Source organism: Watersipora subatra, chromosome 2 (genome assembly GCF_963576615.1).
Source record: "Watersipora subatra chromosome 2, tzWatSuba1.1, whole genome shotgun sequence".
In the NCBI taxonomy this organism is placed as follows: Eukaryota; Metazoa; Bryozoa; class Gymnolaemata; order Cheilostomatida; family Watersiporidae; genus Watersipora; species Watersipora subatra.
Genome location: NC_088709.1, coordinates 36,272,093 through 36,288,041, shown reverse-complemented (window position 1 = coordinate 36,288,041; position 15,949 = coordinate 36,272,093). Strand labels below are relative to the sequence as shown.

The following is a 15,949-nucleotide window of genomic DNA, read 5'->3' as shown; positions in this document are numbered from 1 at the left end:
TTTTTCACATTTGCACTGTGACTTATCATATAGCAGACCAAGGCTGCCTTGCCTCAATTATGAGGTTTGAAAACATTCCAACAGATATTTGATAAAAATTTACATCCGCACCAATACTGCTGCATGCAATGATGAGTGATGAAGCATCTGAGAGTTCAGCCTGTATATGTCAAGGTTATATATATATATTTTTCAAAGTTTATCGTCTGTCTTTGTCTGTCTGGCTATAGCTATTAAAATCTTGCATCTTGCTGGATTTGAACTCACGATTATTGCAACCGCAGGTTTACAATCCAATCGGCCAACCACCAGTCCGCGTAAGCTCTCACGATTCAAAGCCCTTACTATATACTTTGTATACACCCTTTTCCCTATTTTATGCACTAAATAATGTAAATTCACGTAATAATTGAAACTATCAAACATGATGCTTTTTCGTGAACTTCTATTTCCAGTTTTTCGTAAGGTTCAATTGCGAAATTGCTGTCAAGGCTAATACTTCTCGCTCGGATAATTGTATTATTTCCAGTAGGAATAGCCTCAACATTCTCTCTCCGTTCAGTCAGACAAAGACAGTCCGATGTCTCATTTTTACATTTGTACCAGTATCGTCGTATTCAAAGTTTTGATGGATATCTGCTGGAACAGTAACCTTTTTTATACGCGCACACTTCTATGCACGGATTGTTATTATTAATTCAACATATTCAGGAATTTTACTTTGTTTTTTCAGTTCTTATTAATTGTATCATTACTGAATCATATTTTATTGTAATCGTAGCAAAACAGACTTAATAATTTAGCTATTACTTGCTAATTATTTCAGATTTACATCTAAACCCTTTTATAGTTGTTTTATTTTTTTTAATTTATTTGACTTGCACAAAACATTTTCTTTATGATATGAAGTTTGAAAGTTACAGTTTTTGACAAAGTTTAAAAACCTTTACAGTTGTTTTATCTTTTCTCTTAATTTTTTTAAACTGCGCAAAACACTTTTCTCATGATATGAAGTTTGAATGGTAAATGTTGTTATATGTTAAATAAAAATAAATTTTCTGTGCACAGACTTTTATAACCCGGGCAACGCTGGTCATTCACCTAGTTATTGATAAAGCTCATATCGATTGTCTTTAGACCGCGGCAGGCTATGCTGCTGCACAAATCACTACTGGGCTGGCAGGTAAGTTAAATCTAGTAACTAAAAAACTAGTAACAAGGAGCACTGCATCGCAATAATATTTAGACTGCAACATCACCAGCCACCTTAGCAGGATGCTGAGAAGTTGTGAACCAAAGATTCCAACTCGTTTTGAGGAATTCAAGATATGTACATGTATTTGCATGGAAGATTGCCTATGTTTAATTATTTATGCATCAAATCCCAGAATTTGAATAATGGAATGATGAAAGTTTGTTATTAAATGTATTTTTTAGTCAAAATCGTAAAATATCTCACATCACACTTATCGAACTGTGGTTATGACATCACACATTCGCATAACATGACAGCAGATGCATTCCAAAACAGCAAATATGTGCAAACTTGCAAGACAGCAAAAATTGCTCCAAGTGTCGCATTCGAATAGCCAATAAAAGTATGTTAACTCTACATTATACTTTTGATAGAATAACATAAGTTTAAAATGCAGTCATTACATTATAACATTTCCTTCAAAGCAGCGTTGCGTTTCCGTATGAGCCGCTTCTCCCGTTCGTATTCCTTCATTCTCAACACCCAACTGTAAGTAAAGTGTCATGTATTGTCTTAAAACCACAGACCACCACAACTTGTATGTTTTGAATATCGAATTTAATTAGAGATGATCTGTTGCTAAATTTCTTAAAGATACAATAATATAATAATAGATAATAGCTATAATAGATGTTGAGCTGAGTGCCTAGCATATCATACTTTCAGAAGCATTTTGACCTTGGAAATGAGCCAACTACAACACTTAACAATTATACACTTTATACATTAAAAGGGGATTAAAACTATAAATTGTAGTTGAACCATATTTTGCTCAAAAATTCCAGTTTTATTTTAAATGATACAGCAAAAAAGATTATATATATTTGTTCCCTGACTTCGGTTTGGTTGAGCACTCTGTGAGATGTGTGACACTATTAGCCTTGATGCAAAGCTCATCACATTTGTGATTTGAGCACTCTGGTGTCAGCAGATTAACTTTCTTAAAGTCTGTGAGACAACTTAGTTGTTTCATGACAGGAAGTCAACTTTCATTGGCAATGGGTCTTGTCTCCCTTGCCGGCTCTGAGCCGCACTGATGAGGCTTCAATAGCCGAAACAGTACTGTCTGTAGCATGAGTATATATCTATATATATATATTTCTCAATGTTGGTCATCTGTCTGTCCTTTGGTAAGTCCAGTTATCGCTATTAAAATCTTCAAATTAAAATTTCACATTCTGATTGATTTGAATTCACGAAGATTGCAACCGCAAGTTGTAAATCCACGCGCTCTACCACTAAGGTATACACGACGTATTGATCAAAGATGTTATCATATATACCGTATAGAGTATGCACACGTTAAATGACGTATTATTCGAAACTATGAATTCTATTAACTCTATAAAACTTGATGCTTTTTCGTATTTTCTTGAACTTCCATTTTCGGTTTTTCGTAAAGTTCATTTGCTAAAATCGTGGTCAAGGCCAATTCTTTTCACACGAACAATTGTATTATCTCCGTAGGAAGAGCCTCGTCATTCTTTCTCCATTCGGTCAGATCAAGACAGTACGATATCTCATTTTTACATTTGTACCAGTATCGAGAGGTACCAGTATCATCGTATTCAAAGTTTTGATAGATAGCTTCTGGTGGAACAAGAACATTTTTTATACACACCCACTTCTGTGTAAGAATTTTTATTATTAATTCAACATATTCAGGATTTTTATTTTGTTTTCTCAGTCCACATTAATTGTATCATTACCGGATCATCTTTTATTGTACTCGTAGCAAAACAGATTTAATTTAGCTATTACTTGCTAATTATTTCACATTTACACCCTTTTATAGTTGTTTTGTTTTTTTAATTTATTTGAACTGCACAAAACATTTTCCTCATGATATGAAGTTTGAAGGTTACAGTTGTTTGACAAAGTTTGAAAACCTTTACAGTTGTTTTTATTTTCTCTCCTAATTTATGTCAACTACACAAAACACTTTTCTCATAATATGAAGTTTGAAAGTTAAAATAGCAAATGTTGTTATATGTGAAAAACAAATAAATTTTCTGTCCAAAGACTTTTTTATTACCCGCGCAACATCGGACATTCATCTAGTATACATACATATATATATGTGTAGATATATCCAACAAAACAAAAGTTTTGTTTATGGAGTGAATGACTGATGACACAGATACAGTAAAACTGTTGTGTAATTGTTGGCCTACTTTTAAATTTTTTTAAGTATGGCTATGATATGTATGAGGTTAATGAATACATGGATAAATATGGATATGAGGTTATTCTCCACAAAGAATCTATCGTGTTTTTGTTTCGCAAACTTGTATTAAGGAGCACAAAAATTGTGTCGAAAAGGCTTCACTGCCAATAGGTCAGCCAATAAAACAGCGGCATGAGATCTTTGAGAATAGTTAATGTTTGTAGGATACCATGACAACCCTTGCTATTTAACACCTATGTTTGATGAATGCTAAGTTTTCTTAGTTCTGATTAGATTCTCGAATCAATAGAGTAATTACAATGTCGATTGCATTTCATGGAAAATTGTGTGTAGAGAAGTTTCAAATTTACGGACAATTGTAGGCCACAACGATTGCTCATTCAATGCGTTTCCATGCTTTGAATTAAGTTGGATCAATACTGATGGATCCAAAGATAATACTCGGCTAGCTCTCCCCAGTGAAGGTAAAAAACTTTCTACCGCTACTCACTACAGCTTGGCTTTTTGTCTTTACATTACCATTTACATGCTGAGTATGAGGACGAAATAATTACTGTTTTAGGTAATTGACTACATATAAATTAAAAAGTAACCATGACCCTAAAACAAGTCTACTTTTCACAATTTGGTTTTATGGGATACATAACCAATCTTGGAAAAATCGATTTAGTGCCAATTCGAATCGTTGAAACGGTAGGGCACGAAATCGTCGGTAGCAGGCAATTTGAAGCCATTCGAAGCATAGAAATACTGTAATTACGCTGTTTCCATTCAATAAGAGATAATTTCAACATGTTTTGAAATGTGGTAATCGGGGGTAATTTAAAAACACTACTTATAAAATCATTTATTTCTTTTATTTTTGAAATAGATTCAGAATGAAACCTTCAGCGTGATTTGTGATAGGAAGAGTTGATCAAGGCTGCTCCACTACAGATAAAACCAGAATTAAAAATTAGCAAAAACTAGAATTACATACTGCAGAACTGAATGTGACTGTATATGCTGATTACTGGCAACAAATAACCATCTTTTGATGAAACTCATGAGCCCAATGACATTAGAATGGTAACGTTGTAATGTTATTGGGCAAACAAACGTTTTGGCAAACACAAAACCAATCTACAGAGGCTTTCTAGAAGACCAATCTACAGAGGCTTTCTAGAAGACCAATCTACAGAACTACAGAGACTGTAGGTTCTTTTCAACCCTGAGATGTGGTCCCGTTGAAGCTGCAGGTTCCATTATGCTATGAACTTTAGTTCATTTGGTAAAAGATATTTGTATGCTATCCTTTTAGCTAACATCATCATATCATGAATATTAGTGGCTTGATGTTTTAATATATTATATACACTATGTACTACTATTTGTAAAATGCATGATAATCAGGTTGAAGCAGGTTAAAACACTACAAGCTAGATAAGTTTGTAAGGGTCGTGTTCTTAGATTAATAAGGTATTTCCCTTATTGATTGGAGCAATAGTTTACACCTAATGAATAAGCACTTTGCCTGAATGTTGTTAGCTTATACTATTGACAACTCATTAGTCTTCTGTAGTCCTACCATTTCATTTCAGCATGATTAAATTGAAGCATAATTTAAGCTAAAAAGAGTCACAAAAGAATAGATCTACAGTGATGTGCAAAAGAAAGGGCCCACCCTAAATTATTGTGTATTTCAGACAGTAAACCTGTGCTGAAGCAAAGGTGTTCGCTCCAAGTATAATAATGTATATATGTTTGGAATCAGCAGCTTCTGGAGAATCAGAACCTGATGTCATTTTTGATCTATCCTGCAAAATGTAATGTCTGGGATGGAATTTCCATTGCAACTTCCGAAAATGCCTAATATGGCATAATTTAATTTCATCAGTATTACACAAAGTATCATTGGGAAACTCTTTTTGTCGAACAATTCACTCTCTTGGAAGTGTTGGTGGCCCTGAAAAGGGTCGTTGGGGTTGATTTTGGAAGGTCATTAGTACTTTGTTGGCCATCCTTTGTTGTGAATGACCATCTGACAGCGTTTAGGCATGCTGTTTACAAGTTTGAGCAGTTCTTCTTTGGTAACGACATGGTGCTTGTCTTTGCTCACTATTAAGCCAATCCTCTGCCACAAGTTTTCTATTGAGTTGAGATCAGGTGATTGGGCTGGCCAAAGTATCGTTTTGACGTTGTTATCTGTGATCCAACTCTTCACAATTCTTGCTTGATGGCATGGGGCATTGTCGTCTTGGAAATACCAAGGCAGCCTTCTTTCAAGAAATAGCTTTTCTGCACTAGGCAGCATCTTTTTCTTTAACACCTCAACATATTTCGCAGCATTCATCATGCCAGAAACAACCTCCAACCTTCCGACACCTGACGCAGCCATGCATCCCCATACCATTACGGAAGTCGAATGTTTTATTGTTGGTACGATGCATTGTGGTTTCCATTCTTCACCTACCCTTCTCCGAACAAAGTTGTTTCCAGCATGATTTTGTATAATAAAGGTTGATTCATCACTGAACATCACTCTTTGCCACTGAGCACGGGTCCAGTATCTGTGTTCTTTAGCCCATTCGAGTCTCTTCTTTCGGTGATTTTCCGTGAGCAGGGGTTTGCGTCTGGCCTTGCAGCCTCTCAGCCCATACTTGATCAATATCCGTCTCACAGTAGATGGATGAACCTGAACACCAGCAGAATTTTTCCATTCCTTAGTCAGTTGTTGGTTGGTGAGGTGACGGTCTCGTGTAAGGACATGCGGACAAGGGTTCTCTCACTTCTCTCAGTAGACTTTCTTGGTCTCCCCGATCTTGGCTTCTCAGCAAGGCTCCCATTTTCCTTCCAGTTAGCAATGGTTGTCCTGACCCTTTTCCTGGAGTGCCCTGTCTCTTTAACAATCTCTCTCTGTGATTTGTTACTCTTGTGGAGGTGAACAATGACAGCTTTTTCCTCAGTAGTCAGATGCTTGGTCATGATGCTTAGTCGATGACAAAATTGCGAATGCCTGAAGTCCCGTTTTCGCTGCCTTATATACACAAATTCTAAATTTTACAGAATGCTAAAATTTTAATATCATCTCACGAATGAGTTGAAGTGTCAGACAAACTTCAAAGTGAGTGAATATCTCACTTCAATCAGAAGCTAGAGCCAATTAAAAATTGGCTATTGTTTGACGAGATTAGCGAAAATAAAGTAGGATTAAAGGAAGCTAATTAGTACTTGCTCATCCATTTACACTGGAATTACTCACATCAAAAGAAAGCTGGGTAAATGCTGAGTCTATTGATATATAATTTAGGTAGATTTCAACAAGTTGGCACAATTTTATGAGCATTTGAAATTTGGTCTACATGTACATAATGTATATTGACAATGAGAATCAGAGGTGGGCCCTTTCTTTTGCACATGATTGTAGTTCATTATAGAGACAAAAGCTATGAACTAGGTATGGAATAACAAAAATTTAGCAAACATTTAATTTGATGTATCTGTTTGCAATTATACGATGCATAGTTTACTAAAAGATCGTCTGGTTTATAGGTATTGAATGAGTCCATGCTCACAAAATATCTGATCCTATCCTTACTGGAGTTGGAGGACACAGTAACAAAGTTATTACCCGCAATTTGATGAGTGCTTTCAGTGAATCATGACCAAAAATTTTTTGAGAGTATGAAAACGCTGACAAGCTTGAAGACGCCGTAAAACTTACTCTTCGTATTCGCATTTGTCGTAGGCGTGCTTCTCATGGTTACAGGCTCTAAACCAAGGAGCATTTTGCTTACGGCATTTGAGAATGTCTATGTAAAGGTGCGCACAATAATCTCGATATCTGTGGGGTACATTTGCAGCTTCCATTTCTTCATGAGTAGCAACCATTTCTGTAACAAATTTGTATCGTGTTTACATTTGTAGTTCAATAACTTTGTCTATAGACACTGCGATTCTGTTTGACCTCACGTTTTAAACATTTACTATTACATAATTATTGTTTTAAAAATATGCTTAGAGAGCATATGCATGTGAATTTCATGCACTCACCTCTTGGCTTTCTACCATTTTCAAAACCTAACAACGGGTCAAAGGTTGGCGGCATCGCGTAATTAGGTTGGTTTTCACGATTTGTCCAAGTTTCCCACATATTGGACATAGTACCACCCATGTTGCACGGCTATGAAAGCAACCAGCTTGTTATACGTTCAATTGTTATGACTGCAATTCATTAACGAATTGTAGCACTGAGCGACCGGTTGGTGCGGTGGGATATATTGCAGAAGTGGCTCGCAGCAAATAAACCAATTTCTTAACAACGTAAACATAATCTGTAAATGCGAGTTCCCGATATGGGCGTAGCAATAAATGTTGGAGGGCAACTAAGACACGAGAGGACAACTACAACTGTCGTTGAACCAAGCAGAAACCAAATACAGTACATGTATAAATTTTTCTGTTTCTCGTTCTACATAGACATAAACAGGCACTAAAGAGTCTTTGGTAAAGACTCGTTAGAAATATACATGTATTTGATCGATTATTTGGCAAATAGAAAACCAAAATTATTTGCGTTGTAAATGCTACAACAGATAAAACCTAAGTATGGTATGCAAGTATTATACAGCTTATATCCTAAATAGAATCACTATTTTTCAAGTCAACGCGGTATTTAGTCATAATTCATTGATACAACCACTTTTAAATAAACTGAATATTTCAAATAATAAGCAGAGATGAATTTTTTAATGATAGGGCATTAGTTTTGTTAGAAAGATTTGTGACGTAGTCATTAAATGCTCACTCAAAACATTTTTTAGCAAGTTGAGGTTAAAGAAACAGATTGGCACCAGTGTTAAGTCGTTGAATACAAAAATAACATGTTTAAGCCGTTTCTGTGTTTAGGAATAAGCTGTCAAACGGAAATATTCTCACTCATGCAATTGTTCCCAAGGCTCTACACACATGTTTTCTTTGGATCTTGACTGAAAAAGTCTCACTGCATCCTCACCTCAAACTCCTCTTGGAAGTCATTTAAAGCCATCTTTAAAATCATTACACGTTATTACTGATGACCAGGCCAGCCAACTCTCACACATTGGGCGTGAGACTCACGCAATCACACCAAAGAAAAAATGAAAATGAGTGAGAAATGCGTGAGATTTTTGCCCCAATTTCTACAATTTTATATATACTATCATTGATACATCAATTGCCCCAATACCAAATCTCAAGCATTGCCCCACTCTTGGGCTGGCAGGCCTGGGTGTACTCCCGATAATTATTCAAATGACAAGAGAAAGGCTACAAATAATGTGGTGTCTGATTAAATTAGATATGTTGCACATCATTACCGCTTCTCCTCACAGCTCACTGATAAAAGCATTGAAAGCTGATATCAGGCAGATAATCTCCAGAAATGTAGAAGTTGATAATATTGACTCTAAAAAACTCAGTAAAACAAACATTAACAATCTTACAAAATCAGAATGGCTGAGACGATGGAAGATGCAACTAATTAATGGGAATTGCTCAGTAGGCCTAATTGCAATTCTCTCAGTAGACCATTTATTCAATAACCCAATACCTCTAGAGACAGAAAGGAAAGCACTTGCTGCACTGTGTGATCTGCTAACTGGTCATAGCAAGCTGCAACTATTCCAATATGCCATTGGAGCAACCTATACACCTACATGCCCATGTTTGTTGGAAGACGAAATTAGTATACACTACCTCTACCAATGCTCAGACTATAATACTCCTCGACAACAGATACATCCTAACACTTTGAAATGGGACACTGTTATTAAATTCATCGACAAAACAGAATGCCTATACTATTAAAACTCCTTTGGGTAAAGACAATACAATTATATGGTGCTACACAAATATACGAATGAAATAATACATGTACATGTATATGCATATATGTGAGTGTAAATATAAATTTATTTTATAAACCATATGTAATATCAGGTATGCAAATAGAGGCAATTTTTGTTATTTTTTCTTGCTTATTGTTTAAAATAAAAAATTAATTAAGTTGAGGTTTGATGATCACAATCAACTGCAGGATAAAACATAAGATTAAGAGTTATCTTCTTGTGTATTCTTAAAGCTGAAAAAGTGCAGACAACTCGATAAATTATATTTTGTTAAAACTGATGGTCCATTGGTAGTTTCGTGACCAGGTTGTAAATTTTTCATTCAGTTAATATTTGTCTACACACTTTTACACGTCTTACCAAATACGTTAAAATATAACGTTGAATATTCAGACACAAAGCATTGCGGAATGCCCAATTTTATGGTGTATAAATTTTGTTAGTCTTCTACAGCATTTCTAAAAAGACTAGCTACCAATGTTTGATCATTATACAAGACCTTTTTTCAAAACAACTGAACATTCAAATAAAGTATTTCTGCACTAAGTCCCTTCTTATGGAAACGACATACTCACATTAAATACTAATACTTCATAGCGTCTTACGATAAACTATTGTAGCTGCGCAGGCTATTGGTTGGTCGAATGTCCAATTGATTAGCTTCAACAGATGCATTAAGTGAAGAATTGTTCAATAATTGTCTATTGAGCAGCAGCAATAATGTCAAAACAGTTAAGCAAATTGTTTTCATAAAACACTAAAAAAAACTTGTTCTAATGTAATTGTTCACCTTTGTTTGGTGCACTCTGAATAATACAGTACACCCCATCTGTTGGAGCAGCTATTGCAGTCTCTGAGTTTCATGCAATCAATGACACCTGCATGCCATTTTTCATACATGTTCCTTTTACTGATTGCTGAGTATTAGCTCAAATGTTAAACGCAAAAATAAAATTAAACTTTACTTGATGACAAAATAGCCTGTATTATGTATTATGTAGCCTGTATTATGACGAAATGGTTATTCTAAAAATGAGCCTATTTCTCAGCCTTTTTAAAGCTTCTATAAAATATTTTTACAACTGCAGCTTGTGATCAATCACAAATGTTTTTCAAGACCTTTCGGTACTTTTTCACAATGTGCGTCAGAAAAATGAATAGCCTAGCAAACTCGGTCGTGAAACTGAAATATTTTGAAGGATTTTTAATTTTCAGCAGTCTTCATGCATTTAAACATTGTCAAAGACACCCACTCTTGAACATTAAAGATTTTTCTACCATCCAAAACAATGCATGAAATTAACTCTCACTTCGAAGCTGATAAATCCAGCAAATCTAGAAAAACAAAGAGACATACTTAGCTATGAATCTAAGTTTAAATTTTCTGTGAACAATAACAATCGGCTGTTTTCAGTCTTTCATTGTAACTGCTAGTACTCTGGGGGTGTCATGAGAGAATCTCATGTGTATTGCGTATCTGTAGAATTATTTCATGATGCTGCAAAGTGGTCTTGTGCGCAGTTGATTGTGCGCACAAGACTTGGCTATTAAGACCACTATGGCTGCTAAGACCACTATGGCTATTAAGACCACTATGGCTGCTAAGACCACTATGGCTGCTAAGACCACTATGGCTGCTAAGACCACTATGGCTGCTAAGACCACCATGGCTGCTAAGACCACTATGGCTGCTAAGACCACTATGGCTGCTAAGACCACTATGGCTGCTAAGACCACCATGGTTGCTAAGACCATTATGGCTGCTAAGACCACTATGGTTGCTAAGACCCCTATGGCTGCTAAGACCACTATGGCTGCTAAGACCACTATGGCTGCTAAGACCACTATGGCTGCTAAGACCACTATGGCTGCTAAGACCACTATGGTTGCTAAGACCACCATGGCTGCTAAGACCCCTATGGCTGCTAAGACCACTATGGCAGCTAAGACCACCATGGTTGCTAAGACCACTATGGCTGCTAAGACCACTATGGCTGCTAAAACCACTATGGTTGCTAAGACCCCTATGGCTGCTAAGACCACTATGGCTGCTAAGACCACTATGGCTGCTAAGACCACTATGGCTGCTAAGACCACTATGGCTACTAAGACCACTATGGTTGCTAAGACCACCATGGCTGCTAAGACCCCTATGGCTGCTAAGACCACTATGGCAGCTAAGACCACCATGGCTGCTAAGACCACTATGGCTGCTAAGACCACTATGGCTGCTAAGACCACTATGGTTGCTAAGACCCCTATGGCTGCTAAGACCACTATGGCTGCTAAGACCACTATGGCTGCTAAGACCACTATGGCTGCTAAGACCACTATGGCTGCTAAGACCACTATGGTTGCTAAGACCACCATGGCTGCTAAGACCCCTATGGCTGCTAAGACCACTATGGCAGCTAAGACCACCATGGCTGCTAAGACCACTATGGCTGCTAAGACCACTATGGCTGCTAAGACCACTATGGTTGCTAAGACCCCTATGGCTGCTAAGACCACTATGGCTGCTAAGACCACTATGGCTGCTAAAACCACTATGACTGCTAAGACCACTATGGCTGCTAAGACCCCTATGGCTGCTAAGACCACCATGGCTGCTAAGTTGATTGTTCGCACAAGATCACCTTGTTTGGAGTGCGCACAAGACCACCTTGTTGGTAGTGTCCCTGGCTGCTAAGCTTGATGAGTTCAATTCTTGTGTGATGCATTGCTTTTCTTGCTTCTAAGCATGGCTTCAGGCAGGTGGACAGACATGCTCTTGTTATAGTAAAGCTCGTCTAACTCCTAAGTACTTGTTCATGTACAAACGCATGCTAAACCAATGTTGAAAATTACTTATTAGATAACTAAACCTCCTTTCTCTTAACCCATCGATAATTCATCCGTCCATCAGCCAAATTTTTGTTTTGAATTTGGAATTTGAAATATAATTATATACATATATAAATGGTTTCCTCACCCCGGTTAACCCGTATCGGTGGTAATATCTGCTCTAAATCGGGTCTCCTACTAGAGACCTTGGAGTTTGAGCACTCGCCTCAAGATCTTAGCTGTTCCCAGTAGTGCACTTTTCTGCAACTCACTTGCGTTGATTACTGTTGGTATATGGGCAAGCCACATTTTATCCGCAGGTGTCATTGCGCCCAGTGCCCCAATGACTACTGGAATTACAGTTGTTCTTACGTTCTCGCATTTTTCAATCTCTTCTCCAAGAAGGAGATATTTCTCTAGTTTTTCTTTGCTGGCTATATTGTAGTCATTAGGTATTGCAAGATATCTATTATAGTAGCCCTCTTGTTCTCCTTGTCCACCACCACTATATCTGGTTGGTTTGCTAGGACATGCTTGTCAGTCCGGATGTAGAAGTCCCAGAGGATCTTAGCACGGTCATTTTCCTTGGCTTTACCAGGAGCTTCCCACCTGTGTTATGGTTTATTAAGGCCATACTTATCACATAGACTTCTATACACAACACCTGCAAAATAATTATGCCGCTCAGTGTATGCGTTCCCTGCTAGCTGCTTGCGTCCACTAATTATTTGTTGGATCAGGGGTGGGCAAACTTTTTGATTCGTGGGCCACAATGGGTTCTAAATTTTGACAGAGGGGCCGGACCAGGAGCAGATGGATGGAGTGTTTTGGTAACCCCACCTCACAGGAGAAAAAAATATATATCATGGGATATGGAGAAAACATGTGCTTTAGTTTCAAATGAAAATGAACAAAAGCATTACAACAAAAGATCTGTCTTTAAAGCCCCACAGTATTTAGCTATTTATTGAAATGAGTCTTAAAACACTGAAAATTAAATGAATAAAAAATAATTTTTTTATTACTAACAATTTCTATTTTAAAGCACTGCAAGTTCTGTTACTTTCTGGATATCATCATCACTCTCCTCCTGACTGTATTTATTTCAAAAACAGTAAGAGATTCAGATGTACTTATCCTGCTCCTTCTATTCAGTTTGTGTCTCCAGTGCCAAAAGTCAACAACGATCAGCGCAAGGACGGAACATCGATAACGCACCACTGCGGAGCGCGTTATATTTGATCTGGTGCACATTGTTTGTTTTGAGAATGTGCGTTCATTTGCACACCACTTTTGTGCGCTCCTTAACAGAAATGACATGTAACATATAAGGCTTACTGAACTAATTATTTTCAAAGCATTTTTTACATAATACAAAGGAGAAACTTTTACTTTCAGTGGGAACAGTGCTGTTGGTCCCCCTTTTTAGCCAGCGCATCAAAGTCTGGAGTGAGTTTAGTTGTAGCAATTCTTCGGATGGATCTGAGGTGTTGGTCTGTTAATTGGGACCTGTGGCTGGCCTTGTTGATGTTCATGATGCTGAACGTCTGTTCACACACGAAGGTCGAGCCGAACAACGCCAGCATCTTCTGCGCTGTCCTCCGGAGATTTGGAAATGCGGCTTCATTGAGTGAAGCATAAAAGTCATTCAGTTTCAGAGAGTTGAACTTCTCTTTTAAGACTGGGTCGGACTGAAGGTCGATCAGTTTGAGCTGCAGCTTCTCTGGAGCTGTTTCGGGGTCTTGTGACAGGGGACAGGCCACCAACTGAAGTGACTTGTCGATTTTTTCAAAATCAGAAAACCGACGGCAGAATTCTCCGTGCAGCACATCTAGTGACTCGCTGTATTTCTTCACTTTTGCGCTGGCCTCTTTCAGCGTGGCTAGTGTGGGAAAATGTGTGAACGAATTTTAAAATTTGCCTGGAGAATAAAACCAGCTTGGATTTGAAGGCTTTCACATTTGTGTACATGTCCTGCACAAACTGATCCTTCCCCTGTAGTTTCATGTTGAGCTCATTCATGTGTGAAAATACATCCGCAGCAAACGCAAAGTCACACAGCCAGCTCTTGTTGCTCAGCTCAGGAAATTCGTCAGCCCTTCCCTGTAACTCCAAAAATGCACCAATCTCCTCTTTGAGCTCCCACACTCGTTGAAACACTTTGCCCAAACTTAACCAGCGGACTCGGGAGTGATAAAGCAGGTCTTGGTAATCCGCATCAGTTTCCTCCAGAAACGTAATGAACTGACGGTGCTGAAGTCCCCTTGCGCGAATAAAGTTGACGAGTTTCACGACAAGATTCACAACATGATTCAGTTGTAATACCGATTTACATAGAGATTCCTGGTGGATGATGCAGTGGAGAAAAATAACATCCTGGTCAAGATTTTCATCTTTGACTTTATTCTGGATTCTCCTCAGCAGGCCAACGTTTTTCCCCGTTAAATTCGGAGATCCATCTGTGGTGACGTTGATAAGTTTACTCCAAGGGAGCTTCATATTTTCGATGACAGCAGACACCCGGTCATACAAGTCTTCTCCCCATGTTTGTCCTTTCAGAGACTCCATTGTCAAAAACTCCTCCGTTATTTCAAAAGTGTTGTTAATCCCTCGGATAAAAATGAGGAGCTGAGCAGTGTCTTTGACATCGTTGCTTTCATCCAGTGCTAATGAATATAACGTGAATGACTTCGCCTTTTTATTTAAGTTGCTGGTGATATCTTCATCTATTAGTTCCACACGACGAATCACTGTCCTGCGCGATAAACTGATTTTTTTAAATTTGTCTTTGCTCTCTGGGCACAAGACACTTGCTGTCTCCACCATACATTCTTTTAAAAACTCGCCTTCAGACAGAGGCTTGCTGGCCTTTGCCAGTTTGAATGAAAGCATAAAACTGGCCTTGGTACTTGACTCCTGAATGGCAGTTTGGCGGTGAAAAAAGTTTTGTTGAGCCTGTAAATTAGCCGCCAACTTCTGAGCAGTAGCTTCCCGTTCTTTCGTTGATAGCTTGCTAGCATAGTTAGCATGCTTTGTAGTAAAGTGACGGCTAATATTATATTCTTTAAAAACCGCCACAGTTTCCTGACATATCAGGCATACAGCAGACGATCGGTGTTCAGTGAAAAAATATTTAGTTGTCCACTCCTTATTGAAGACTCGACATTCTCTGTCCACTTTCCTTTTCTTAGGTCCGCTCATCTTTACAGAAGGACTGAGGGGTCAAAAAGCAAACGTGGAGTACCGTAATATGCGGAACCTCAACAAAGTCAATGTATCTAGAGTGCGCCATCTAGTGGGAACACATTAGAATTGCAGGGAAAATAAAGCATTAAACCATAACTGTCACGAACAACTTTTATCGTATTTACTAGGTAAATCAGACACGCTGATTCCGATTTTGTACTCAAAATAAAGATTAACCTTCAAAGTCATTTAGGCTTTTTTATAGCGTTTCAATATTCATTTCGAAAACAACACAATCGGGATTACAAGCTCCGCCCATTTAGAATTACAAGTCCGATTTAGAATAATAGAGATGGGTGTCTTAAAACCCATTATCATCTAAATCCAGCCTGTAAAATAATTTCATTTTTTTATGAAAGTTATATAAACTATTTAAAATTGCTTGTAGCATTGTTACATGACGTTTAAATGGGTCGAACGCCAAGAAAAATGAGCTCAAAAAGCGCGGTTTTATCACAAGCTAGCGTTGTTATCGCGTTTTTTAAAATATGCAATGCTAAATAGCTTATCTACCTTTCAGAACAGACTGATATTATTTTTAACGCTGAATTTAGATATTAATGGATTTTA

General features: G+C 37.6%; 3 protein-coding genes across 3 annotated transcripts; all 3 read right to left on the bottom strand.

The window, feature by feature from the left end:
- Nucleotides 1–1,409: 1,409 nt before the first annotated feature.
- LOC137387567 (NADH dehydrogenase [ubiquinone] 1 beta subcomplex subunit 7-like) lies at nucleotides 1,410–7,698 on the bottom strand. Its single transcript, XM_068074028.1, has 3 exons — nucleotides 7,476–7,698; nucleotides 7,147–7,315; nucleotides 1,410–1,742 (listed from the first exon to the last, which is right to left on the bottom strand). Exons 1-3 carry the CDS (start codon nucleotides 7,594–7,596, stop codon nucleotides 1,661–1,663), a joined length of 372 nt encoding a protein of 123 aa, XP_067930129.1. The 5' UTR covers nucleotides 7,597–7,698; the 3' UTR covers nucleotides 1,410–1,660.
- A 3,059-nt stretch (nucleotides 7,699–10,757) lies between these two features.
- Nucleotides 10,758–12,460, bottom strand: LOC137388166 (uro-adherence factor A-like). The gene is made up of 2 exons (XM_068074670.1): nucleotides 12,333–12,460; nucleotides 10,758–11,898 (listed from the first exon to the last, which is right to left on the bottom strand). The coding sequence occupies exons 1-2, from the start codon at nucleotides 12,458–12,460 to the stop codon at nucleotides 10,758–10,760; spliced, it is 1,269 nt and encodes a 422-aa protein (XP_067930771.1).
- Nucleotides 12,461–12,567: 107 nt separating this feature from the next.
- LOC137388165 (general transcription factor II-I repeat domain-containing protein 2-like) lies at nucleotides 12,568–15,334 on the bottom strand. Its single transcript, XM_068074669.1, has 3 exons — nucleotides 14,069–15,334; nucleotides 13,709–13,899; nucleotides 12,568–12,742 (listed from the first exon to the last, which is right to left on the bottom strand). Exons 1-3 carry the CDS (start codon nucleotides 15,332–15,334, stop codon nucleotides 12,568–12,570), a joined length of 1,632 nt encoding a protein of 543 aa, XP_067930770.1.
- Nucleotides 15,335–15,949: the final 615 nt, after the last annotated feature.

What these genes read in the sequence shown, in the direction of transcription:
- LOC137387567 (XM_068074028.1), bottom strand. Translation starts at nt 7,596, where the DNA reads ATGGGTGGTACTATGTCCAATATGTGGGAAACTTGGACAAATCGTGAA. An exon ending in AAATGGTAGAAAGCCAAGAG is followed by an intron (nt 7,316 to 7,475) that starts GTGAGTGCATGA and finishes AATTTGTTACAG; the next exon opens with AAATGGTTGCTACTCATGAA. An exon ending in GACAAATGCGAATACGAAGA is followed by an intron (nt 1,743 to 7,146) that starts GTAAGTTTTACG and finishes CTTTACTTACAG; the next exon opens with TTGGGTGTTGAGAATGAAGG.
- LOC137388166 (XM_068074670.1), bottom strand. Translation starts at nt 12,460, where the DNA reads ATGACACCTGCGGATAAAATGTGGCTTGCCCATATACCAACAGTAATC. An exon ending in CTCAAACTCCAAGGTCTCTA is followed by an intron (nt 11,899 to 12,332) that starts GTAGGAGACCCG and finishes TGGTCTTAGCAG; the next exon opens with CCATAGGGGTCTTAGCAGCC.
- LOC137388165 (XM_068074669.1), bottom strand. Translation starts at nt 15,334, where the DNA reads ATGAGCGGACCTAAGAAAAGGAAAGTGGACAGAGAATGTCGAGTCTTC. An exon ending in AAGCCTTCAAATCCAAGCTG is followed by an intron (nt 13,900 to 14,068) that starts GTTTTATTCTCC and finishes AAGTCACTTCAG; the next exon opens with TTGGTGGCCTGTCCCCTGTC. An exon ending in GCGCAGAAGATGCTGGCGTT is followed by an intron (nt 12,743 to 13,708) that starts GTTCGGCTCGAC and finishes ACCATAACACAG; the next exon opens with GTGGGAAGCTCCTGGTAAAG.